Source organism: Bombus flavifrons, chromosome 6 (assembly GCF_040668555.2).
Source record: "Bombus flavifrons isolate JBK064 chromosome 6, iyBomFlav1_principal, whole genome shotgun sequence".
NCBI classification, from domain to species: domain Eukaryota; kingdom Metazoa; phylum Arthropoda; class Insecta; order Hymenoptera; family Apidae; genus Bombus; species Bombus flavifrons.
Window position 1 is genome coordinate 16,916,481 of NC_138447.1, and position 24,674 is coordinate 16,941,154.

At 31.4% G+C, this 24,674-nt stretch overlaps 5 protein-coding genes and 1 long non-coding RNA gene across 13 annotated transcripts in view; 3 read left to right on the forward strand and 3 right to left on the reverse strand.

Moving 5' to 3' along the window:
* Nucleotides 1–223: 223 nt before the first annotated feature.
* Nucleotides 224–3,124, reverse strand: Lamtor1 (Late endosomal/lysosomal adaptor, MAPK and MTOR activator 1). The gene is made up of 5 exons (XM_069115928.1): nucleotides 2,692–3,124; nucleotides 2,353–2,429; nucleotides 2,187–2,276; nucleotides 1,862–2,060; nucleotides 224–1,784 (listed from the first exon to the last, which is right to left on the reverse strand). The coding sequence occupies exons 1-5, from the start codon at nucleotides 2,734–2,736 to the stop codon at nucleotides 1,695–1,697; spliced, it is 501 nt and encodes a 166-aa protein (XP_068972029.1). The 5' UTR covers nucleotides 2,737–3,124; the 3' UTR covers nucleotides 224–1,694.
* On the forward strand, nucleotides 2,956–8,784 carry LOC138181227 (uncharacterized). Its single transcript, XR_011173468.1, has 2 exons — nucleotides 2,956–3,047; nucleotides 8,477–8,784. It is a non-coding gene; the product is annotated as an uncharacterized LOC138181227 (long non-coding RNA).
* Nucleotides 3,288–4,257, forward strand: LOC138181226 (vacuolar ATPase assembly integral membrane protein VMA21 homolog). Its single transcript, XM_069115929.1, has 3 exons — nucleotides 3,288–3,476; nucleotides 3,568–3,673; nucleotides 4,092–4,257. Exons 1-3 carry the CDS (start codon nucleotides 3,462–3,464, stop codon nucleotides 4,229–4,231), a joined length of 261 nt encoding a protein of 86 aa, XP_068972030.1. The 5' UTR covers nucleotides 3,288–3,461; the 3' UTR covers nucleotides 4,232–4,257.
* Hsc70Cb (heat shock protein 70Cb) lies at nucleotides 4,425–12,825 on the reverse strand. 2 transcript variants are annotated; one of them, XM_069115922.1, is made up of 12 exons: nucleotides 12,486–12,825; nucleotides 11,133–11,331; nucleotides 10,381–10,737; nucleotides 9,929–10,250; nucleotides 9,572–9,827; nucleotides 9,356–9,486; nucleotides 9,007–9,272; nucleotides 8,516–8,623; nucleotides 7,124–7,249; nucleotides 6,796–7,035; nucleotides 6,425–6,715; nucleotides 4,425–6,335 (listed from the first exon to the last, which is right to left on the reverse strand). In XM_069115922.1, exons 1-12 carry the CDS (start codon nucleotides 12,599–12,601, stop codon nucleotides 6,147–6,149), a joined length of 2,601 nt encoding a protein of 866 aa, XP_068972023.1. In that variant the 5' UTR covers nucleotides 12,602–12,825; the 3' UTR covers nucleotides 4,425–6,146. The 2 variants fall into 2 exon arrangements, with proteins under 2 accessions (XP_068972023.1, XP_068972024.1); XM_069115923.1 differs by lacking the exon at nucleotides 8,516–8,623 and having other exon boundaries at nucleotides 12,486–12,824.
* A 613-nt stretch (nucleotides 12,826–13,438) lies between these two features.
* LOC138180538 (mitochondrial disaggregase) lies at nucleotides 13,439–16,582 on the forward strand. Its single transcript, XM_069114491.1, has 10 exons — nucleotides 13,439–14,112; nucleotides 14,196–14,248; nucleotides 14,308–14,497; nucleotides 14,598–14,848; nucleotides 14,927–15,017; nucleotides 15,103–15,310; nucleotides 15,410–15,542; nucleotides 15,623–15,835; nucleotides 15,914–16,211; nucleotides 16,288–16,582. The coding sequence occupies exons 1-10, from the start codon at nucleotides 13,761–13,763 to the stop codon at nucleotides 16,428–16,430; spliced, it is 1,932 nt and encodes a 643-aa protein (XP_068970592.1). The 5' UTR covers nucleotides 13,439–13,760; the 3' UTR covers nucleotides 16,431–16,582.
* Nucleotides 16,583–19,440: 2,858 nt separating this feature from the next.
* Nucleotides 19,441–24,674, reverse strand: part of Sytbeta (Synaptotagmin beta) — a 97,633-nt gene continuing 92,399 nt past the window's right edge. For 6 of the 7 annotated variants that reach the window (XM_069114497.1, XM_069114493.1, XM_069114492.1 and 3 more), the window contains 4 exons: nucleotides 24,218–24,491; nucleotides 23,377–23,610; nucleotides 22,877–23,041; nucleotides 19,441–19,714 (listed from right to left, as the gene is read on the reverse strand). In XM_069114497.1, the coding sequence (XP_068970598.1) occupies nucleotides 19,529–19,714; nucleotides 22,877–23,041; nucleotides 23,377–23,610; nucleotides 24,218–24,491 (859 nt within the window). In that variant the 3' untranslated portion in view covers nucleotides 19,441–19,528. The remainder of the gene's footprint in view (nucleotides 19,715–22,876; nucleotides 23,042–23,376; nucleotides 23,611–24,217; nucleotides 24,492–24,674) is intronic. The other variant, XM_069114499.1, reaches the window with a different exon arrangement.

Genomic DNA, 24,674 nt, shown 5'->3' on the forward strand with positions numbered 1-24,674 from the left:
GTAGTGATCACTTCTCCACATTTTTATTATTCCCGCATTCATTTACCGAATAAAATTTCATAACGAATTACGTAATTCAATCCTACGATATTTAAAAATAAATACTCTATATACTGAATAATTCTGTTCGAAGTCGAAGTTTCTAAATCTTGAAATAGTATTAGAGTAGTGGAATAGCATTCAATGTGTAAAAGGTGGAGCATTTAAATAAATGAAAAGAAAGTATTTTTATAAATATATTTTACGAAATAATAAATAATCGATATTGACGGTCTTTATGCGTTTGTGCGTATAGCTTTGATAACAAATTAATTCTTACAATTTTCAATAAACGTAATTAATAATGTAACAAGTGCGGCTTATACAACGTTTGTTTAATCATCGTTTATTGTTGACTATAATTAAGTTTATCTAATACGACTGTTATTCACAAAACAATATATAATTTCACAATTTATATTGTTTATTTATCATATCGCAATTCACCAATTAATAAGATAATAATAATATCATATCAATTAATAAGAGATGATAGCGGAGTAATAACTATTATAATTTTAATAAAATATAAAATTAACAAATTTTGATGAACGAAATACATATAAGAAAAGTGGCAATGAGTAAAGAATATAATATTAGTAATAGTACTAATTTATATAAATATCACATATGTATGTTTAAGTTAAGAACTCCTTCTCACTTGAAATTGTACATACTTTTTGCAACACTGTAGCAAATATAAAATAAGAACAAAATACGTACAATATAAAAAAGACAAAGATGTGCATGGTAATTAAAATATACACTTTAATATGAGTAACGAAATATATTCGTCGCATTCGTGAATATTAATTGTCACTGAATCTACATATTAACTACCATGTTTCATATAATGCCGTTTACGTATATGAAATATTTTTAACGCTGATAGAACGTTAACAAAAAAAAAGTTAGTTATTCGCTCGATAAAACTTAATTTTGCAAATTTTAATGCGAAAAATGATAAATTTATAATATATGATTGCGTTTATTAAATTATGACAAAATAGCCCTTTTATATTGTTTCTCGATATACATCTTAGTGGAGATTAATAACAGTGGTTTTATCTTTTTACAGTATCGTATATAAATTATGGAAAAGCACTACCAAATTCAGCTTTTTCATTAAAGACTGGTCGTTTGGAAATATATTAACTTGTAACATCTTAAAATAATTATGTATATTCAGAAAAACTGTCAAGCCATTTTAACATTTTGTTATTAAGAAGTAGTACCTGAACTTTTGTTTACGATACACCAGATTATAATGCTTCATCAATATTCGAATTCAAGTAAGATAGGATGAAGCTAAAAGTCCAGGGTATAAAAAGTCCCAAATTTAAGATCTTCGTATGACAAAGACTTACTCGAGACGAACGCTCGTGTGCGAATGGCGACTCTGGAGTCCCTCCCGCTAACGCTCGCTGTCTAAATAACATTATGCGATATTCAACCGACTGTTTACAAACGGAGATTTAAAATTCGGGGCATTTTACCCGTCGGACGTTTAGCCCCACTCTATCCTAAAATCTGAAGTAAATTCAGATTAACTTATCGAAAATTGATTTTGGAAAGATGTATGATGTTTTTAGTGTTGTGTAGTACAATGATTTCACTCAAGCAAGATGTAATCCTGCTGAGGAAATGCCAAAAGATCACGATAAAAAAGGAACTACTAAATCTTCCTTGTGTTCAACATTAACATCCTCTAATGCTGTCACAGCCTTATGGAGCATTTCTGTTATCTATAAATAAAAACATATACAAAAATTAATAAATATTTAAATAATAGGATGTTATATTGCATATAATGTATGTTTACCAGTCCATGATCTTCAGCATCAAGAGGTTCTGCTGCCAATATTTTTTCTGGGGCAGGAACATCTTTGAGTAAGCAAGATGTACTATCAGGTACTTTAATACCTCCAGCTTCTATACGTTTAGAATATGCACGCGATCTATCCATATATTCGTGCTGTTCTAAGTTGTGTGAATCTAGTGCTCCAACATCTATTACATTACTGAAATTAAATATATCAACATAATTAATTGATCCTTGTTATGATATTCTACCAAATAACTGTAAAAAAAAAAAAAAAAAGGCAACATAAACATAAGGACTAAGAAAGGCAGAAGCAAACACTCACGCAGCTGTTTCATGTAAAATTCTATTTAATGCACTTTGTTCATCTGTTTTTTTGGGTGCTGAACTTGCATATTGGTTAACATAATCATCGCTGAAAGGAAAAGAAATGAAAAAGCTTGAACAACTTTTATCTATATCATATATAAATATATATAAAAAGAACACACCTGTGTACTCTAGGTATATTTGTGTTATTACTGACAGGATCTACCAACAAATGTGTCCTTTCATTTGCTTCCCCACTCTACAAAGATAAACAGATAAATTACATGTTTTAATTAATTTAAATTCTAGTCTTTGAATTTTATTTCAATTATATAGATGTGAATCATATAAGAATATAATATACATTTTGACTATTAAAGTCTTGTATACGTAATCCGAATAAGTGAAATTGCGATAAAAGTTTATACGTATCCTTTAACATATCTAATGTTATACAATAATAATAATAATAATCGAGCTTTCAAAACATCCCACTTGACTAAAATAATTTAATTTATTACCTGCGGATCGCTGTCTTCTTTGCAAAAACTGTAACAACATCCCATACTTATAAATGAATTGTTAACACTTTATAACCAGTGACGTATTGCTACAACGTATTATTTTTAATCTTCATTCCTGTATACAATCAAGTGAAGTGAATCAGCTCTGGACGTGCCGATACTGCGCTTCAATCACTGTCCAGAAATGCAATATACTGCGAGAAGAGTGACAACTAAAGTGATTTATTGAGATGGATTTATGACTAAAAGAAACTGGCCAATTATACAAAGTGCAACGTGTGACAACTTTTTTAAACCAGATACGAAAACGCTAACAAAAAGGATATGGACATGCGAGATACAACCTTCCTCTGGTGGGATTTATAACGTACTAAATCGAATAACATAACCTTAAATATTCACAAGATAACGAGTGTACGAATTTATCGTATTACGTTGTTGTCTAAATTATTATCCATCAAAATATCAGACTTATCTTTTTACTATATAATATCGTATAAGTTCTATATACAGATTTATACATGTATGTCATTCAACAAAATAGTATACTAAAATAGAAAAGGAAATGATTTTTCAACTTTCTATATAAATAATACATATTCATTTCCAATTTTTTCTTAGACATTAATAAAAACTGTTGAATTATATTTTTCTAAATTAGTAATATAATGATAATATTATATATATCTTTAAATCTAATAAAATTGGTATTGTAACTGATAACTGAATAGTATTAAGGAAATTTTAATTAAAAATACATCTACATCATGGCAAGTATCAAGGTGTGTTCATTTTTACATTTTAATTCATTGATATATTGTATTATATGTATTTAAATATAATAATATCTTTAATACGTAGTTTTATTTCCAGGAATTACCAGAATTAGAAGTCTTTAAAACAGTATTATTCCACTGTATGGTGATAATAGCCTTACCTGTATTTTCATTTTTTGCTAGCAAGATTTTTATTTTTGATGGTATGGAAACAAACAATGCTATTAGAATGTTTAACTTTTTTACGTACATCTAAAAAATTATATTTTGTTGATGATATTTAATAAAATTGTGTATATATATATTAATTTAATTTTTGGGGGAAGTATCTAATAATAAAATAGTTTAACATAAACATGAATAGTAAATAATTCTTGAGAATATTTGAGAATATTTTTTGCATATTTTTTAATCTAGTAGCCAATATTTTATACCTTTTATGTACAAACTTTATGAATTGGAATGTTACATATACATAAATTACTTAATACAGTACATCACAATATATACTTTTGATTATTACACCTTAATTGTGTAATAATCAAAATATGATATACACATATTTACGAATATAATTTTGACATCGTATCAATATTTTAAACAAATTTTTATACATTTTAGGATTATTGGGGCTCGATCAGGTGCCAAGCAACGTGTATTCAGCTGGAGTTGCAATCCTTGTCTTACACGTAGCTTTGGGCGCTTTTATATATCGCGCATACTTCGATGATCAATCGAAGACACAGACGAAACGAGATTAATCATTTTTTTTTTTTTTTTTTTTTTTTTTTTTTTTGTATTTGAAACACATATGTGATTAAGTACACTTTTTTGATAACACATTTATTCGCGTATAATCATTGAAAAAAAAAAACATGTTACATTGTATTGCGTTACATTCTGCAATTGCATACTTTTTTGTTAATGTTTCGATATTTTTCTCTTATTTTTTCCTTTTTTTTTTTTTTTTTGTTTAATGATGTGAAATTGCATGAAGGACGAATATAACTATACTTGTACCAATTAATGAAACGTAATTATTAAATAAAAAGAAGCAGTGACATTCCCACACAATATTTGCATATTGTACAGCACAAACTTTACAATATACATATATCTATATGGAATATAATTCCATTACATATATTTTGCTTTTATATTTGAGAAACCTTGTAGTAGATTAGTTTATAATTTCTAGTGCCTCAATAAATCACATCAGATGCATAAATTAATTGTAGTGCACTTTACCGATCACAGTACTAGATCAGGGGCGAATTTATAATCCTTTGTAGTATTTAGGCTGATAATTTCGAAACAGCTACTTAAAAAGCTACAAATACGAATTTTTAGAAAGGGGAATAAAATACAGAAGATTATTACAAAATTTCAGTACAAATTCGCCCCTAATAACGCTGAATAGTAGTCATGTACTTTATTTCTACCTTTAAGGAAGAATAAATAACAAAATAAATCGTGATCAATATACAATGCAACACAATATACCACTGATTCCTTTTTAGTACCAATGAACAGTACCGTTGCAACAACTATAAAAAAATGATATTTATCAAATTAATTAGAACACAATTTGAAAGGCAAAATGTTTTACTTTTATGAAAAACTACGAATTATGTACAATATACCTAACTATAATTTCATTTCTCGTAATTTCATGTCATCAAAGCTTTGACAATGTTGAAATATCATAAAATATACACGATTCAAGTTAGCAGCCCTTTCAAACATACAAAGCTGTAAGCAAATCCTAGAACAAGCTTAATAAACTTCTTTAATGAAATATTAATTTATTTAAGTATCTTAAATGCAACAAAAGTTTGTGTGACAGAATATTTTGCTGTCGGCCGGGGAAGTATTGGAATGAATGCTTATTGTAATTAAATACATAAAATCGCCTGCGATATTAACTACTTCACAATTTAATTTAGTCATTAGCTCTAACTTAATACTTGTTCTATACATTATAGGACACAATGTATTAAATCTTACTGGCAATGAAATCAGGGATCTCTTTAGAGTGTTCCACTGATGAAAATTTTGTTATGCTTTCCTAAAAGCATATTAAAGCTTGAAGAATTTTGTAATTACATTACAAAAATAATATTCCTGTAACGTCCTAAGAAATAAGAAGATCGTTACAAATATCGTGTACTTTTAACTGAATTGATTATTTTTCATAAACGAATACAGTGGATACATGTACACGTGTCAAAAAAGAAAATTTTTTTATACGTTTTTATCAATATAAAACGAAATTTAAAAATGTCAGCGCCTATCTTTATTTATTCCGTGTTCACCTCTATTTTTATAGAAATTTACTTGAATGAAATAATTTTATAATGATATATTAGTTAAATTAATTGAACGTAAAATATACATACAACTTTGTTTAAGTGATTTACAGAAAAAAAATTCTTCAAATTTCAATATACTTAGATTAATGATAGTTGTTCTTAAATAGGTTAACTTATCAATAAATTGCAAACTTAGTAATAAATTGTGATGGGTAAAGAAAAGAAAAAACAATCGCATCTGCTAACTAAGAACATATCAGGCGCTTTTGTGACATGATAAAAATGACTTGTGTAATGACATATTTTCGTTATTTTAATCATGGTAGATTTAATAATATTAAACACACATAAAATTGGATGACCGTTACTCAACATCCATTTTCTCTTCCTGGGGTTGTTGTTGTTGATTGGTTTGAGAGTGAGCATCACCTTGACTATTTTGATTATTTTTCTGATGAGTTTCAGAAGCTTTGTCTTTAGGTTTCTCTTCTTTTGGTGGATCGACTTTAGGTTTTGGTTTATTTAAAATTGGTACTACAACACTATCCAGTGACTGTTAAAACAAAAAAGAAAATATGTAAAAGGCAATATATATAAACGTATTATCGGTTATACATTAAATTGGATATATGCTTCAAATACCTGTTTCTCTGCACGAATTTGAGCTACAGTAACTGGCGGTTGTTGTGTGCGTGGTGTACTGGCAAGAAGCATGCGTTTTTCTTCTAGCCACGTCCATTTTTCTTGCACTGCTTTTTCAACCTTCTTTACCTCTTCTTCTGTTAGGTGGGAATATTTATCATCCTTTCCATTGGATGATCTAATGAGATCTATCCCCTTTTTAGCAAGTTGCAAAGCTCCTGCTAATTCATCAAGAGCGTAGCCTCTGCCTTCAAATTCCATTCGTCTTTCTTTAATTGGTTCACCTTGTGACTAACAAAAAACATACAATTTTCAATTTTGGAACGAAAATGTTTATTTGGTATCTAATAAAAAGTATAAATGTAACTTACCTTAAGGCGTGTTAACCGTTCTGAATAAACTTGTCGTTGGCAATCTTCACCTTCTTCGTACAGCCAATTTTCAGTTTCATCTAATGTACAATAAAGTGTTTCTTTGTCATCTTCCGTAATAAATGTGGACAATTGATCCTCCTCCGACAGCTTAGCACGTAAATCGTAAACATATTCTTCTAATGCGTTACGGGCATCAACACGTTCCTTTTCCTGTTTATCTTCAGCGATCATCTTGGACTTGGATGTAAAAATATATATTAATATAGAATATACGAATTATAAGAAATGTACTAACACTTAAATAAACGTAATAAACATAATTTACCTCTTTTTCTAGTGCGGCATCTAAATCACGCTGAGAAAGTCCGTATTCACACATATCCACCGGTAAATCAATGGTACGAATAGGAACTTTCTTTTTACCCTTACTTTCGTCATTTTTATCGTCGCCCTGAAAAATAATAAGATATCCAAATGAAATATTCTTATCTATCTATACATATATACAATAAAATTTATATTAAAATTTATTTTTTTATTATTATAAATACTAACGAAAGAAATACATATGGAACACACTATGTTAATTCTTTTATCTAGCATTTATAAGAATATTAAAAATGATTTCTTATTCTTAATGTAATAATTCGTAATCACACACAATAGATAAAATAAATATAATAATGTCATAATAAAACTGAAACATTTTAAACCAAGGCACACAAACTGGAAGTCAGGTGATGATAGAAATGAGTAGAGGATAAAGAGGGGCGCATTATACTTATGCGAGCAGTTTTCAATTCGTCTTACTTCAACTTCAAGATATATTACGTAGTTATATAGAGAAGAACATTTACATAAAATATGCGAATCGAAAACCGAACCGCATTGCCTGCCTTCACAATTTTAGCACATTGATAGCTATTGCATTATAAAAAGTTACTGTCTCTTTTCCTTCTGCGACCCAGTAGAAAAGTAACTGAGCAAAGACAGACAGCACGGCGTGACACAGCTGTATCTTGGACCCATATGCATCATAACACTTTGCACGAGATTATAATATGCATATGTTTATATTGATAATCGTTTTCAAATTAAATATTCTGACTGACTGCGTTATTTTCTCTTATACGTTGCTATTATTAACCGAGTTTGCAGAAGAAATCGACACAGACTTAAAACCTTTGAGTATAACTAAATATCATGCACTAAAGAAACTACAATATGTAGGAAACTTCTAGGTCATAAATAATTTATATTAGATATACACGAATCAATAGAATTTGATTAATTTATCAATGTTTTCGAAATATTAAATAAGTATAGAGACATATCACAAGCAATTACATTGCAAACGAACCTAACATTTTCAGATCTTAGTTCTTTTAAAATGATAAAATGTGCTTAAGAAAATGGTTTTTTTTTTTTTTGGGGGGGGGGGGGAGAGACAGTGAATAGTAACATATATAATACGTAGCACGCGAATCTCATATCATGCAGGACATTTCATTTTATGATTACAATGATCTTATAACAAGTAATTGACGATGCTGACGTGATGAAAGAAATAAAAGTCTTATGCCACTTTTACACGCGACAAGGTATTCGCGTAACCATCGATGACTTATAATAATAGAACAACCTAAGCAAAAGTCATAAATTATTGTACATGTTTCAGTTAACATATGGGTCCAAGTAATGATAGTGTGTCGCGTACCGAGCTGAGCCAAGAGAGAATCCTGGAGGAGTAGGAAGGGGCAGAACCCCCCGCACCTCTTCCACCATCATCAGCATCTGAGTTCCGTCGCGTTTTATCCATGCTCACCTAAACCACAATAAACTCACATAGTCATGCATCAGACATTCAAAGCATGAATACTGTTCTTCTACAAAAGTGTATACCAAAGAATGAATTTAATGAGTTTCCATCTAATTTACACTTCGTTGCAGTATAATTGTTATTTATGCAATAAACCTTTTTCTTTTCTTTTTTTTTTTTTTTTTAAGTATTATTTTATTGGACATACCATTATTATTTAGCTCAACAAACAGTTAGATAAACCTAACCCTAAGTTAATATAATTTTATGAATGTATTACAAAGTAAATGTTATACTAAATGTTAATATTATTACACATAAGTTGATAAAAAACGATCTTGAATACATATAATTTGAATGAAAGGTGATATAACGATGGATATACATACTTCAGGTGCTGGTGGTTCATTTGCCTGTGCTTCTTGATCAGATTTATCTTTCCTGTCTTGCTGCTGATCAACGTCCATGTTATTTTGCTGTTGCTGCTGTTGCTGTTTCTCTTCTTCTTCTTTTTCTTGTTGTGTGAGTTCACGTTTCTCGATCAATGAAGCCGATACAATAGTAAGAATTCCATTCAAGTTTATCCTCACTTTTACTTTTACTTTCGACAATTCACCTTCTGGCGTTGGCTTTACATTCTTTATTGTGTATGTACCTGTAAAAATGTTGTTTATATAATAAGGTACTATTAAGTAATAAGAAAGAATTATTAAATAATAAAAAGAATTAAATGCTTACCAACGTGAGTTCGAGGATATGATGCTAATGGCATAGTATAACTTGCAGTGAGTGTAAATGGATTTGATCGATAAAATGTCAACGTTTTCGAGAATGGTACAGAATGATTGTGTCCAAAGATCTCCATTTCACTAAAATAATAGCACAAAAATCAGAAAAAAGTGTCCTTATTTAAATATCCTTAATATTATACATAAAATGCGAATATTAATGTACCCGTCTTCCCCTTGAGTAGGATCCCACGTTAATTTCAAGGGATACGGTTGAATATCAGTTACCGAGAAGTCACGAACTCTAACAGCGGGACTCAACATCGCACACTGAAGTGCGCATCCTCGTGAAACCGCCTCATCTTGATTTAATGTCGTAGATACAGTACGACCAAACACTTCTTCAACCAATCGTTTGATAGCAGGAACACGACTAGAACCACCCGCTAATTCAACTGAATGAATGTCTTCTAACTTTAATTCTACAAAAGGTATTGCAGATTAATATATAATTAATGGAAAATATATTTTATGTAAAATTAAACTACATGTGTAACAACATTAAATGCAAAATAGAACATACTAGAATCTTCAAGGCATCGACGTAAAGTGGATTCAACGCGTTTAAATAAATGTGCACACATTGCTTCCATATCTGCTCGTTTCATTTCACCATGTACATCTTTCTCATCCATAAAACATTCAATATTAAGAGGAAGCATCGTTGAATTGGCTGACATTTGTTTTTTCAATTTCTCTACTTCTGCTAGTAGTCTTATATATGCACGTGGATTGTTATGCGGATCAATATTATAACGTGATTGAAATTCCTTACAAAAATGTTCTGCTAAAATAGAATCTATATTCCTTCCACCCAATTGACTATCGAAAGTACTAGCTATCATCTGGAAATAAAATATAACATTTATATAATATGTACGATTATATCATAATAATTTTATTGTTTTTGCAAGTATATAACTATTAATACCAGTTAAGATAATTACTACTAAGGTAATAAAAGTCATTACATACCTTTAGCTTTCCTTTGTGGAATGCACAAATGCTTACTTGTAAGCTTGCATAGCCGCAATCAACAAAGACTACATTTCTCGGAGGTGCATCAGGTGCTGGTAAATCTTGCTTATAGATGCCATAGCACAGAGCAGTAGCTGTTGTTTCATTAAATAATCTAAGAACATTTAAACCAGCAATTCGTGCAGCATCAAGCAATGCCTGACGTTCAGCTTGTGTGTAATATGATGGAACAGAAATAACGCAGTCATTAACAACAGTTTGAAGAGCAGTTTCAGATATATCTTTTAATTTTGTAAATAACATTGCAGTTATTTGCTCAGGTGAGAAAATGTGTTCCTCTCCTAAATATTGTACCTAAAATTTAGAAATAAGTATAAATACCTTTGCTTTGTACTTGTTACATAATTACTTTTATCATTATAGTTTTTATTGTACAAATTATATATGATATGATTCATCATGTTTTAACTGCTCTAAAGAGATATAAATAAGATATGAGTCCCTATAAATGTGAGAAATCTGGCACAATGCCCAGATTGAATCTAAGTAACGTCTAATATCACATTAAATAATTACAAAAAATCATATTATTTTCCCATAACATTTTGACATGTTAATACAATAATTATTATAATTTTATAAAATAGCTATATATGTTATGAAATATTAATAACATAACCATAAATCATTCAATTTTATTGCTGGGTTATAATAGAAAGGAAATAATTCCATATCTAAAAACAACTTACATGTATACCAATACTTCCATCTGACTGATGAGTTACCTTAAAAGGTAATGTCTGAAGCTCTCTTTGTACCTGTGGGTCATTATATTTTCTACCCAATAGTCTTTTAAATCCATGAATGGTATTTTTCATATTGGTCACCATCTGATTCTTAGCAGCTACACCAAGAATTCGATTTTTCCCACTGAATGCTACACATGATCTAAAATCAATATTTATATAAATACAAATTTCACCTACCACAGCATGCATAAAATTCACATAATATTGAACAAGCATGTGTACATCATACAATATTCTACATAATTTCTAGAATAATCTAATCATCCTGGAAGTCCGCTTTTCATTCTGAAGTATATATATGTTAAAGAACACAAAAATATTCAATTTTCAATTTATTAATTCTCTCAGTAAAAAATCTAATAAATCATTATAGATTATAAAATTATGAGAGGAGAAATTAATAATAAAACACCTATTTACATGCATGGAAAATATCAGTTTTTTTTTATTTTAAAAACGTAAATTTTAATAACATGACATTTATATAAGAAACAGAATTAATAAAAATAAGTTATATTTAATGTTTTAACAATTAATAATGAAAATATTAAATTATTACATGCACTTTAATATCTTTATTTTTACAAATATTTCTTTTTCATATTTTAAACATTTTATTAATATTAGATAAAAAGAAAAAATATAACAAATATCATAACAATTTATTTATGTAGTAATACGATTATCAAATACTATCGATCTACAAACAAGTAATACATATAAATTCGTCACGTTCGGATATAAATTTCGATAACTCAAACGTAAAAAAAAATAACAATTCGTATACATTTTGTACACAAAGAAACTGGGAAAGTAATAGTAGTAGTAGTAGTAGTAGTAGTAGTAGCAGTAGTAATAGTAGTAGTAGTAGTAGTAGTAAGTAGTAACGTCACGTCTTATTCATTACATTTATTCTGACTTAAATCGATTGTTGATTCCGTTTTACATGACTACGCCAAATTCAAATAAAGAAAAAATAGTTCGTGGACCATAACTACGTTATGGACTTTTTTGTACTTCTTAGTCATGTGAAAGTAAGCGGGTATGCTTAAGTAGATAAAACGATTTGAACATAAATGGCAATGATCGAATACCGCATCATCTACTTTACATACTACTTGTACAGAAATGAATTATGTATTACTACTTTTAAATTGTCCTACTAGTTTTACGTAAAATTTTCACGTAAATCAGCGAAACAAGAGAAATATTTGGAGATACCGGGTGAGCACCGGTATCTTTCTACAAAAGAGAAAAAATTAGGTATCGATTATTATAATAAAAGAAACTTACGGTGTATTTCGAAGACTGTAATCATTAGCTATAGTTTCAATGCCTCCCGCTCGTGCTACAGCCACATAACAGCTTTCGTTACCAAAGTCAATTCCGATCACGGACATAGCAGCCATGGCTGAGACTGGGTACGACGTTTTCTTTACGACACTGAATAATACTATCTTGCGTAAATCAAAGATTAAACGTTGATCCTGGACAAGGATAGACGAGTGATTGATAGTCGTTTAGATTTCGCGTTAATAATTATCGTGTACGGTGGATAAATTCTCGCTCTACACTCACGCAATAATCTGAATGAAATGCTCTCCGCACGGTAACTGTGATTACTTCTTTCTGCTAACTTCTGCTGAAAATTCACCAATCATGGCGCTGCGGTATACGATTCCTATTGGTCAGTCGGCTGCTCTGGAACATTCTGGAATTATGCGCCATTGGAATTTTCCTCTTAGACATCGTCAGTTTCATTTCTCGAAGGATCGAAAATAATGGATCGATATACTACATTATTTTGCTACAAATTACCATGTCTATATACAAATAATCGATTAGAAGAATTTATGCTATTACATTTCCTTTCTCCCCGCGTATCGTTTCTCGCAGATTTTGAATTTATATATAGCAAATTTTGCGCACAAGTATGATTGGTTTGCACGACGGTATGCCTGTGTGAAACAAATTTTGAATTACTGTAATTGAATATGTTAAACAACGTCATTTTGCAAATTTTTACACTGTTACAATTTTTTGATTATAGTAAGATTATATGTGGAATTAATGAGTGATATTTCGTAATATATATGTATTCACACATATATTACAATTATTACTATTCATAGAGTTATAATTGTAAACATTATATGTATATGTTATATTTTATATGTAATAATAAAAATTTTATATGTATGTGCAAAAACTGTATGTTGCGTTCTAATAAAATTACTCATGTCGTCGACTATATTTACGTATATAATCAAGAGAAAAAGTTGCTTCCTTAAGTATGTATATATTATATTATACGTCAGTCCAATTTCATAAAATGTTGCATGATATGTCGCGCTTGTATACAAGAGCGTGATTTAAAGCAGTTTTGAAATAAAGCGGTCAAAAACGTAAATATAGTGCGATTTGTATTACTGCATTATTATATGAATTATTGGCAGTTATTCAATGAATTCATATATCGATATACTAGTAATAAGTAGTAGATATAATCGTGTAATATAAAAATCATACGGTCCAAACGCATAAGTACATGATATCCACATCTGTAAAATGTCGCGTCTGTGTAATTTACGATTTTGTTCAATTATAAAAAGGAATAAAAATTCAACGACTCTGATGAATAAAGGAAATTTATGGACAGCAAATGAAATAAAAAGTGTATTCTATCAAAATGGTAAAGGTTATGCCCAGCTCTATTGGAAACTTCAGGAACACATGTATCCATTATATAAATTTTTGGATATACTTAAATCGAAGGAAATTCGTCCTTTATTAAGAAGAATGAAAGTCTTACGAAATAAATATGACATTAATGATGAAAAAAAAAATTTCAGAAACATAGGATTTATACTAGGTGGTATTGGCATAACCATAGCTCTTTGCGAAGCCAAAAATCACAGAGGTATATATTATTAAAGAAGATATGTCTTTGTATATGTAATTGCATGGAATAAACATCCATTTACCATCAATATTTTTTACTAGATAAACAGTTTTTTCTGGCTGCAAAGTATGGCAATATTCGAGAGTTAACGAATGTGAGTATAAACAGATATTTCATTATAGTATCAATTACTAAGAAACTGTTGGTTTGTAGATTATAAAAGAAGGTATTGATGTAAATATGCGCCATCCATTAGGTTGGACAGCATTGCATCTCGCTGCTATTAATGCAAAACCAGAGGTTGTGAAACTTTTATTGAAACACGGAGCAGATGCTAATCTGCAAGATGAATTTATTAATGTTTATGGAACTGCTATAGAAAAAGGATTACATACTTTGGATGGTACAAGATTGAAACAAATTACAATAATTAAATAAAAATGGAATAGTTGTATATATTATTCATATTTTACAAGATATTGCATAAATTTCCAAATTTCCAGTGCTCATGATAAGGGAGGAAGAATTTTGCGATCATTTGAATAGTAGGGCCACTTTCAAAGGCTTTACAGCGTTACATTATGCTGTTTTAGCAGACTCTAAGCCTTGTGTACAAGCATTATTAGAAGCAGGAGCTGATCCAACAATGAAAAATGAATCAGGACATAGAGCAGTAGAATATGCCAAAGATGGAGAACTCAAAGAAATGCTTATAAAACGCGCGATAAAATATGATGAAATAATGAAGGAAAAAGTACATATGATTAAAATCAAGCTTTGATTTTTATGTAGTACTATTTTTGATCCATTTTTTGCCTGATATTGTAAACAGGAATTAGAAGAACGTCGTAGATTTCCACTAGAGCAACGTTTGAGACAGTATATTGTTGGACAAACTGGAGCAATATCTATCGTTGCATCTAGTAAGATTTATTTTATACGCTTAATAATTTATATATAAACATAAGACGTATATAATACTTGTTATAATATTCTGTGTAATTGCAGCTATTAGAAGGAAAGAGAATGGATGGATAGATGAAAAACACCCCTTAGTATTTCTTTTCTTAGGTTCATCAGGAATTGGAAAAACTGAATTGGCTAAGCAATTAGCTGCATATATACATAAAAATAAACAGGAAGGATTTATTCGATTGGATATGTCAGAGTATCAAGAGAAACATGAAGTTGCTAAGCTGATTGGTGCGCCACCAGGGTAAATTTTATTCCTACTTATCACGCTATATGTATATTTCAGATATTATAAACATAACCTACCAGTTCTTCTTTTCTTCTTTTTTATTGTATCAATTAGATATGTTGGCCACGACGATGGTGGACAATTAACAAAACTTTTAAGGAAATGTCCAAATGCTGTTGTATTATTTGACGAGGTTGATAAAGCACACCCCGATGTACTGACTGTTTTGTTACAATTGTTTGATGAAGTATGATTGATTCTGTGTGTTTTATCGAATATATGACATTAAAATATTACATCAAAATGAAAATCTACATATTTGTTTAGGGAAGACTCACTGACGGTAAAGGTAAAACAATCGAATGTAAAAATGCAATTTTTATAATGACATCAAATTTGGCAAGCGAAGTAATCGCTGATCACGCGGTACACCTTAGAGAAGAAGCTCAACGTGTAATGGAGCAAAAACTGGATAAGAATGTTGATACAGAGGAGGATCCAGAACACATTGAAATATCTCGTAAATTTAAAGACGATGTAGTATGTATTAATTTCTTTAAAATATTTTTTTAACATTTTTAGAACGAATTTAAAAAAAAAAAAATGTCCTTTTTACAGGTGAGGCCGATATTGAAGTCACACTTTGGTAGAGACGAGTTTTTGGGTAGAATAAATGAAATCGTATACTTTTTACCATTTTCTCAATCTGAACTTATATCGTTAGTTGTAAAAGAATTGGAAACTTGGGCAGATCGTGCGAAGAAAAGGCATAAAATAGAATTAAAGTGGAATAGAGAAGTTCTGTCACTTTTAGCCGAAGGATATGACACTCATTACGGAGCACGCTCTATTAAGTACGAAATTGAAAGACGCGTTGTTAACCAATTAGCTGCTGCTCATGAACGAGGCCAATTAGGTATGTAAATAACTACTAATATTTAAAAACAATTTTTTTCAAATTTTAATGAAATATTGTTTCTGTGCTTTTATAGAAAAGGGATGTTGCGTATTACTTAAAGTCAAATGGTATAAAAATGGTGCGAATATAGCGTTATCAATACGACGCAAAGGTGCACAAGATTTTGTCGACCTTTCTACAGAGAATTTAACAACAAATGTAAATTCGACATTTTAATACTATAAATAAATAAAAGATTATTGCAGGTGTATAATTTCAACAACTGTAGAAAATGTATTATAGCTTGATCTCATAGTGCGTATAAATAAAAAAATTTGGGATGTTTTGTATTATTTATTGTAGAGATGAAACAATGTTTGTAATAATAATATATGTTTAATGATGCGCGATAATTTTGAGATCCATAACGAAACAAAATGTAAATAAAAATTATAAAATCCATCATATCCGTACAAATTTTTACAATTTCTTTCTATTACACCTTACATTTCGTTTCTAATATATAGATGAAATGAAATATACGATTCTGATGGATATCAGTAATTCTTTATTTTAAATCGAATCACGAGGATACATTACAAGAAAATATCGATTACACTTCACATTTAGGACACATTGTACATTCTTTACGACGTTAGTAAGACTATAGACATTTTCGAAACGCGCAGAAAATCAGTTGTGGAAACTGTTTCTCTGCCTTGCTTATCGATCGCCCCGCACAATACCATAAACCTTATTTCTTTCATCAATTATTATTTGTACAACGATCATAATCCAAATAGTATCATCGAGTAGTTCTAACCACTGGGAATCGCGATAGATGCGAGCATTTTTATTTGATTTAAATATTATTGTGCAAGGCAAATTCAGGTCCGACAAGGGGGTGTCTATCTATGTATCGTATTGAAAATTAGCAAGAAATAATCGACGCGTGAGATCGTTCTTGAAATAGGCGCATGAAAATTAATGGTAGAAATACGATAAAAATGTAGCGTTTACAGAGATTCTGTTTCATCATTTATGATGAATGCGGAAACGCGAAATTCATGTAGTCGTTACATGCCGTCACAGCTATTACAAGTATATTCGGAATGTTAGACGCGCGTATTGTATTAGACACCCAAAATGATTGTTTTATTATACGGTATACGTAGAAGAACATTTTTATATGTATATAATATATACATGTAAGATATATAAATATAATATAATATAATATATAATATAATATATATATATATATATATCTTGTATGTATATATAAATAAAATATGAATATATGTGTACATATATGTCTTTTTTTTAATATAAATACCATGTATGTGGAATATAATAGAAATACTGTTAAGTATAAGTTAAGCGTACGATTCGGACCACGCTCATAATTAGCTAAGCGTTTCTTCCCAACAAACCTTTTTTTCATTTTCACCAACTGTTACGTGTTACGTAATCATATATCATTACATGTATATGTATATGTTTATATAACATATATTTATATTTACTTATAACATACTTAACGATGATCAACGTTTAATTTTAATTTTTTCTTTTCACCAGGTAACGTTTGTCACATTATTAGTATTCTCGCAGCCAACGAATCAAAAACATTTTAATCGCTGTAATACACGTATGTACGAGCCTAAAATATTTATAAGTACGGCAGGTTCCTTAGTCGAACTCTCTTAAATTAACAATAAATAGATATAAGCTCTGAAATTTTCAAAATTATCGGTATATATGATATGATAAACTTTGGTCGGAAATGTTCACATTTTCATTTGGTTTTCTTTATTTGTTTGCCCTTCCTCGTTATCTTTCGTATAAATCAGACTTCGTTATTAAATACATAGGATTTGATTTCTTGTTTCTGTATTTATCTATTTTTCTCTTTAACTCTTTAGCGGTGTTGTATGCCTAGCAAAAGTGTGAGAAAGGAACGTAATAAATCGAGAAATATATATTCTATTATTCAGTAGTATTTCAGAAGATCCGTACGATATATCTTACTGCTTCCGAACGTTCATGCGTTGAATAGTTTTAAGACTTGTGTGTCTGAACGAACGTTACACGATAATAGTACACGCGACAATTTTTTGCATTTTCTGTTGCTGCTTATGTACTCGTAAATAATTACGACATTAACGACGATAACGCGATTATACTATATTTATCGGAGGAGAATCGTTTTCATTAGGCTTTCAGTTCGTTTGTAATTATTCAATGGCGCATCCACGCACGCCTTGTACTTCTCTGAGGTCGGTTTTGTTGCATAGTACAAACTTAGGCCTAGGAAGTACATATGTATGTATACTAGTCTGAAATCACCGGAGTGGTTTCAGACTACAATAAAAATCACATTAGGACTAGAAAAACATATCATTTACCAAATTATTCATCCTTCTCTCTCCTGTCTTTTATTTTATTCTTTTCTTTTCTTTTTGTTCATTTTTATCTTTTCCTATCACCATCACCATCTTATTTACTTATAGTTGAAATCATCCTTCGAATGTCTTATCTTGAAATTGCTTCGAGCAAATAATTTCATTACTGTACTGTGTAACGGAAAGTACGGAGATGTGTTTCTTATCATTTGTAGCACGATTATCTACTATCACTCATATTCGTTACCACGAATGGAATAATTATCTTGCTGATTGTGTAAGGTACATTTAGCCGCGAGTAGAAACAAATTATACAAATACCAAATACAAATACGTAGTGTGTATATACGGAACGATTGTCTCCTCCATACGCAAGTTTTTCTTCTTCCTTCTTCCTTCCTTCAAAATGTTCTCCCATCCACTTCCTGTGACACGATTCCCTGTTTATGAATAAACGAACTGTTTATCTCACAATACGTACCATTTCCTTTAGGTTAGACGATTCAATCTCGAAGGTCATAGTGAACCTACGGAAAATCTGGTACAGTGAAATATCATATTAATAGATTCTCGAGGATCGAGGGACATCAATCCTTGCGATTCGCTGAAACGGACAATAACGATGTATTTTTTTCGCGGTTTTCTTATTCGTTAGTGGTCTCGAGTACATCCATAAAAGCGGTTTCACATATATAACACTGCTACTGTCGTTTACATATACCATTTACCGATTATTTATCCTATGCTTTCTGATTGTACTCTTCCCTTCGCAATCCGGCAAGGAAGCGAAACAAAAAGGAATAAAGAAGAAATTGTGTCCACGTTCCCATAAAATGGCCACGTTTTGTTTTTTTTAGAAAACGGTACGCGACGAACGTAACATCGATCGATTCTTTTGCTTTTCTACTGCTTTCTCTTCTTCTTTTTCTTTTAGTGTAACGTGTGCCACATGTCGATGGTTTTCCTCGGTGATTGAGTCATATGAAGCCAGTGCTCTCTTCCTTGACTTCCGCTTCCTTCCACTCCCCGAATCACTCCTGTGGCTGGACCAACGATACAGGAACCGACGATCACGTTCCCTCCGATAAACTCGTTGCTCGAGTCCATCACACATACCTTGCAAAAGAATTAGTTCAATTATTTCATCAATTTGAATCTTTCCCATTTTTTCTTTTCTTTTCTTTTTTTTTTTTTTTTTTTTTACATACGATGAAAATGTTTTTCAGGAATATACTCGGAGTATCAAAATCGATGGATGTAGCAATTAGATCTATCGATATCTCATCGCTGGGTTCAATCCGTTTCTGCGTATCACCCTCCTATTAATCGTGATAATGAAAAATGATGTTTCGTTTGATGAACGATGAATCGCTATTTGTTCGTAATATAGAGGAGTGCATGTTAGAGCCGCAAGGACTACTTTTGCAAATTTATTTCCTCCATTAAACTTTCTTTCTATACATCTTATATATATCCTATATATCCTATACATCCTATACATCCTATACATCCTATACATCCTATACTTCCTATACCATTACATTTCGTTTTACTTCAGAAAATATTTACAGATTTGTGACAAGTGTTTGAAAATGTACTCTCGGTTCCATCGTAAAAAAGTTTCGGCGAACAACAAATTTTCTTTCATCTATGAATAGCCTTCTAAAGATCTATAAATCTTTACTGTCGTTGTACGATATATATCTGATCATGTCTATTCGACGAGCTTCAAAATTTTAGACCAAAACGCGATCACGCGAAAGAAAAGATAGCGTGTCTATAAGACTATTCTGAAGTTTTCAATCAGCTGGAATTGCCTATTTTGCAACGTCGGATCGATCGCTTGACTCAAGAATCATCGTCGAGGACTTTTATAAAAAACCACGGAAGTTCATCGATATTCAGTCTAGACTCGTCGTACGACTACGAAGGTCGCCTCTTTCTTGTTTGCTCTTTTTTTCTTCAAGGCTTTTTTCCGGACGCGACAGAACGCTCGTCGATAATCGCGACCGACGTTTCGCCAACTCGCTATGTAAACACGCGATTTCACAAAGCAAATAAATTCTCTATTCAACTAGTACGGGTTTCCACAAGGATAGTATAAGCACGAACTTCTGTTTTTCGTTATTACTAACGTAACGTTTAGCGTAGACGAGAGACGCGATATCGCTGCGGTTTTGTAAATCACACGTTTGACAGTTCAATTTACCATTGTTAATCCTGTAATATAATAGTAGGTCTAGTCTACGTTCTCTACTTATTTTTTTTTTTCTCTCCGTATAGTTTTAAGAGACGACTGGTCAGTTCTACGGATGCTTCCTGATTGTCTTTCTGTTTCTTTTTCTTTCTTTGCATGAAGAAACTATTTAACCGTAGCGCCACGTTTGCTCAACGTGGTTGTTATACGTATGTATACATTTGTTAACAGATCATCTTTTGACAAAATCATCATCTTGCAGAAAGTACTATAATCACGGTATTACAGTTTAGTAGAGACAAATCGATATCAATTAAGTCTGTTTATTATGGTTTTCGCCAGTGTAAATACGATATCGACTAAATAAAGCAATCTTAATAAAGCTAAATAATAAATAAAGGTAAATAAAGCAATCGTTATTTAGTATTTGAAAGATTGGTGAGATCAATTCGAGTGGCAGGTTAATTCGTTTCTCATAATTGTTAGACTAATGAAATTTCTTTATTTACGATTATCGGGTTGTGTATAAATTTCAATACGATCTTGCAGTTTTGCAGGGTCTAAGATACAAATTTGTCACTGCTGCAAAATTTCACTAACGACTCACGTTCAAAGTCTATATCCGCCGAGTAACAAGTAAAAACGTATCGATGAAAATTGTTCACGACCGAAGTTGCGAGAATTGATCGGAATTCAACTCTACGGGGATCTGGTGTTTTCTAAATTGTTGCTAGGTTTTGTGGGCGACCCTATGATGTAAATCAATAACTTGTAATCGACGGAACTCGTTTATAGTTGGCAAGGTTGCGTGATCCCGAGAACAATACTGCAGGGTTTTACGTTTCGTGGAAATGGCTGCGGAGGTATTGCTTTTGAAATATTCGATGCAAAGCAGATGGTGTCTATCGCATGTAAAATAACTTGACTGTATTTTACAAAAGTATGCACATACATAGAAATAAGGAACTTCGTATTCAACGAAAATATATTTTACGTATATTTTATGAAAAAGTCGTACTCGGAGCTAATTATTCGTGAAACGAAATTTTTGAATATCATTTTAATTTTTATATCATTTGAATGTCATTTAATTTTAATGGAATTCGATACTTTTAATTAACTATATCGATATCTATAGCGATAGCTTTATTAAGGTCAAAAAAGGATAGTCATTTTTTATCCTTCTATACTTAATTTAAGATAGATTCGTCGATATTAAACGAAACAGATGTTATTGGAAAACTGTTCGAAATGCACAGGACAAATAATGTCAAAATAGAAATAGATGATACATACATGTGACTATATTGTAACTTTGTTCCTTTTTTTTTTTTTCATCATACTCGAATTACAGAAAAATTGAACGTATACACGTATTATACTATGCCAATACGTACGTCGATTATCGAACAATTTTAATATCTCGAGCTATAACTAAACAAAGTTGCAAAGTGTGTTGAATTTTTTCGTTAATACGATTTTTATTTTAATTTTCGCACGATCTTTGAAGAGAAGGAAAAAAAAAAAACGGCGAGCTACGTTTCGCAAGATAAAAATTGAAAATTACATTTTTCCCATGCTGCTGAAAATGTGATTTTTCTCTCTTGTTACAGAGCCGTATAATATAGTTCGAACGCTCACCCTCGTGGAATTTTGTTACGCATATCAATACACGAACCGTTGATTTAAATAATATTTTCAACCCACCCATTGGGGACAACCCACCGACATCTGACAGTGGTCCAGAAGATAAATCGTGTGCCTCGAAATCAAGACTCTTTTTCGAATTAATTACGCCACAGGAGGATAGTTAGTCTACTTAAGGACGAGCCGTATAAAAAGTGGAACCTAGTGAACGTAGCTTAATGAACAGTGTGATTTTAATATCTTTTATTCACTATGTGTAATAATAAATTATTCTATACGAAATTGGAAGTATGTGAAAACTTTAATGGAAGATCGATATAATCGTATTATTTTGCTTCTCACCAGGACAATGGTTTTATTTACTCGACGATACGAGAGCCTGCATTATGGTGGAACTAGAAAAGCTTGATTAAACACGTTGCACATATATCTACCTCGATGGCTGACGATGCAAGATAGTTGGCAGGAACATTAAAGGACATTGCCTCGTTCCAAACGGGACTGGTGGTCGCTTTTCTTACAGCAGTTTTCTTCTTCTTCACCCTCTTCTCTCCGCAAAGGAGATTTACTTTCACGAACGAATCTAAGGTTTCTTTGTCCTGCGTAACACAATCAAGCGCGTCACGTGGAATATGAAAATGCTCAAATCGTCGATATCTTTCACGACGCAAACGAACGACAGCAAGGAGAAACGTCAATTTCAGACATCAATTAAAAACGAAATCAGCAATCAAACGAAACGAAACGGAACGAAACGGAACGAAACGAAACGAAACGAAATGAAACGAAACGAAAATGATTAACTTTTTAATAGTCGCACGAACCAAAGTTAAGTGACGAAAGTTGATGGGAAAATTAGAGAACGAAAAGTAGAACGATTACTAAAATATGTAAATAAAGTAACGAGGAAATTTGGTAAATTCGATCGAGTTACCTGTGGTGGAAACAGATTTCGCGCCTTCAAAATCTGTACTGTTAATCGTTCGGCACTGGGCAGATAAGAGAGCGACAGTAGAACTTCTTGAATTTGTTCGGGTGGCTTCCGTTCACGTTCAATGTCTCCCCAAACTTCTTCGGTCGAGGTAGGAGAATCTAATCGTAAAATATTTAGCGGTACTTTGACAGAACCTACTATATCATTCCTGGAGAAACGATCGTAATCGAGCACCTGTTAGACAGAAAAAGTTCGACTCGATTAAATCACCAATTTTCTGGCGCGCGTAACGTGAAAAATGTTATTTATAACTCGTATCATAATAAATGTTAACGAAATATTAGCCTTCGTTGATCGAAGGTTATGCTAATATTTGTTAAAGGGTCGATGACATATTACAAAAAATCTTTTTATATGCCGAAAGGAAAATTAACAAAAAATTAAATGTCAAAAAATATAGCGTTTAAATAGAACTGTGTTTGCACCAAAGAGAAACAAATAATACCAGTACAATTTAATCGAAGATAAAGGGTTTTTAAACAAAGTAAGAACCATCCGAATTTGATACATCTGTTTCTCCATTTACACAAATTTGTTGATTTCAATTTCGTAGAAACCCGATGTTTTTGCTATATCGAGATAATTTATTGTATTACGAATGTTATCGAATCAATGAAACAAACGTAACAGATTTCACTTTTTCCAACGAAATAGCACACAAACGAAGATAATTGTCGCATTGTTGTTTGATTTTGATATATCGAATAAATGGAAAAAAAGTACTTGCGATATTTATTATGATGGAACCTAATAGCTAACACGGTAATAATGTGTCAATTGCCTGTAAAACTAGGGTCCTGTCTTGAAGTTCGTCGTTGCTGACGGGGAACTTGAATTGTTGGTCGAAGAACGGATTCGCCTCGTTACGGTATATCTGTGTCTGTCGTTTTCTCGAATCCACTTCAGGGCTGAGCGTCAGCTTCACGTAAGGATCGTTGAATCCTCCTTGATCACTTCCAGCCAGATCGTGAGCCTCGATCAGGTGTACATGCAGGTCCGATCGATCGAAGTCGTATTTGAATCGCAAATGCAGCCGGCCTAAACTCTTTCCATTTCTAAAATGACAGCCAGCACGAAGACGCGCGTTACTTCCACTTCTATTCGTTTCTTATCGAACGTATCTGTATCGAGTGATCTGAATTCGAATGACACGTGTTCTCGTGGAGATGTATCGTGGATGTATGTCAAGTTGACTCGAGTTGGAGAACCAATATTAACGAGCATAAAACCGAAGATGA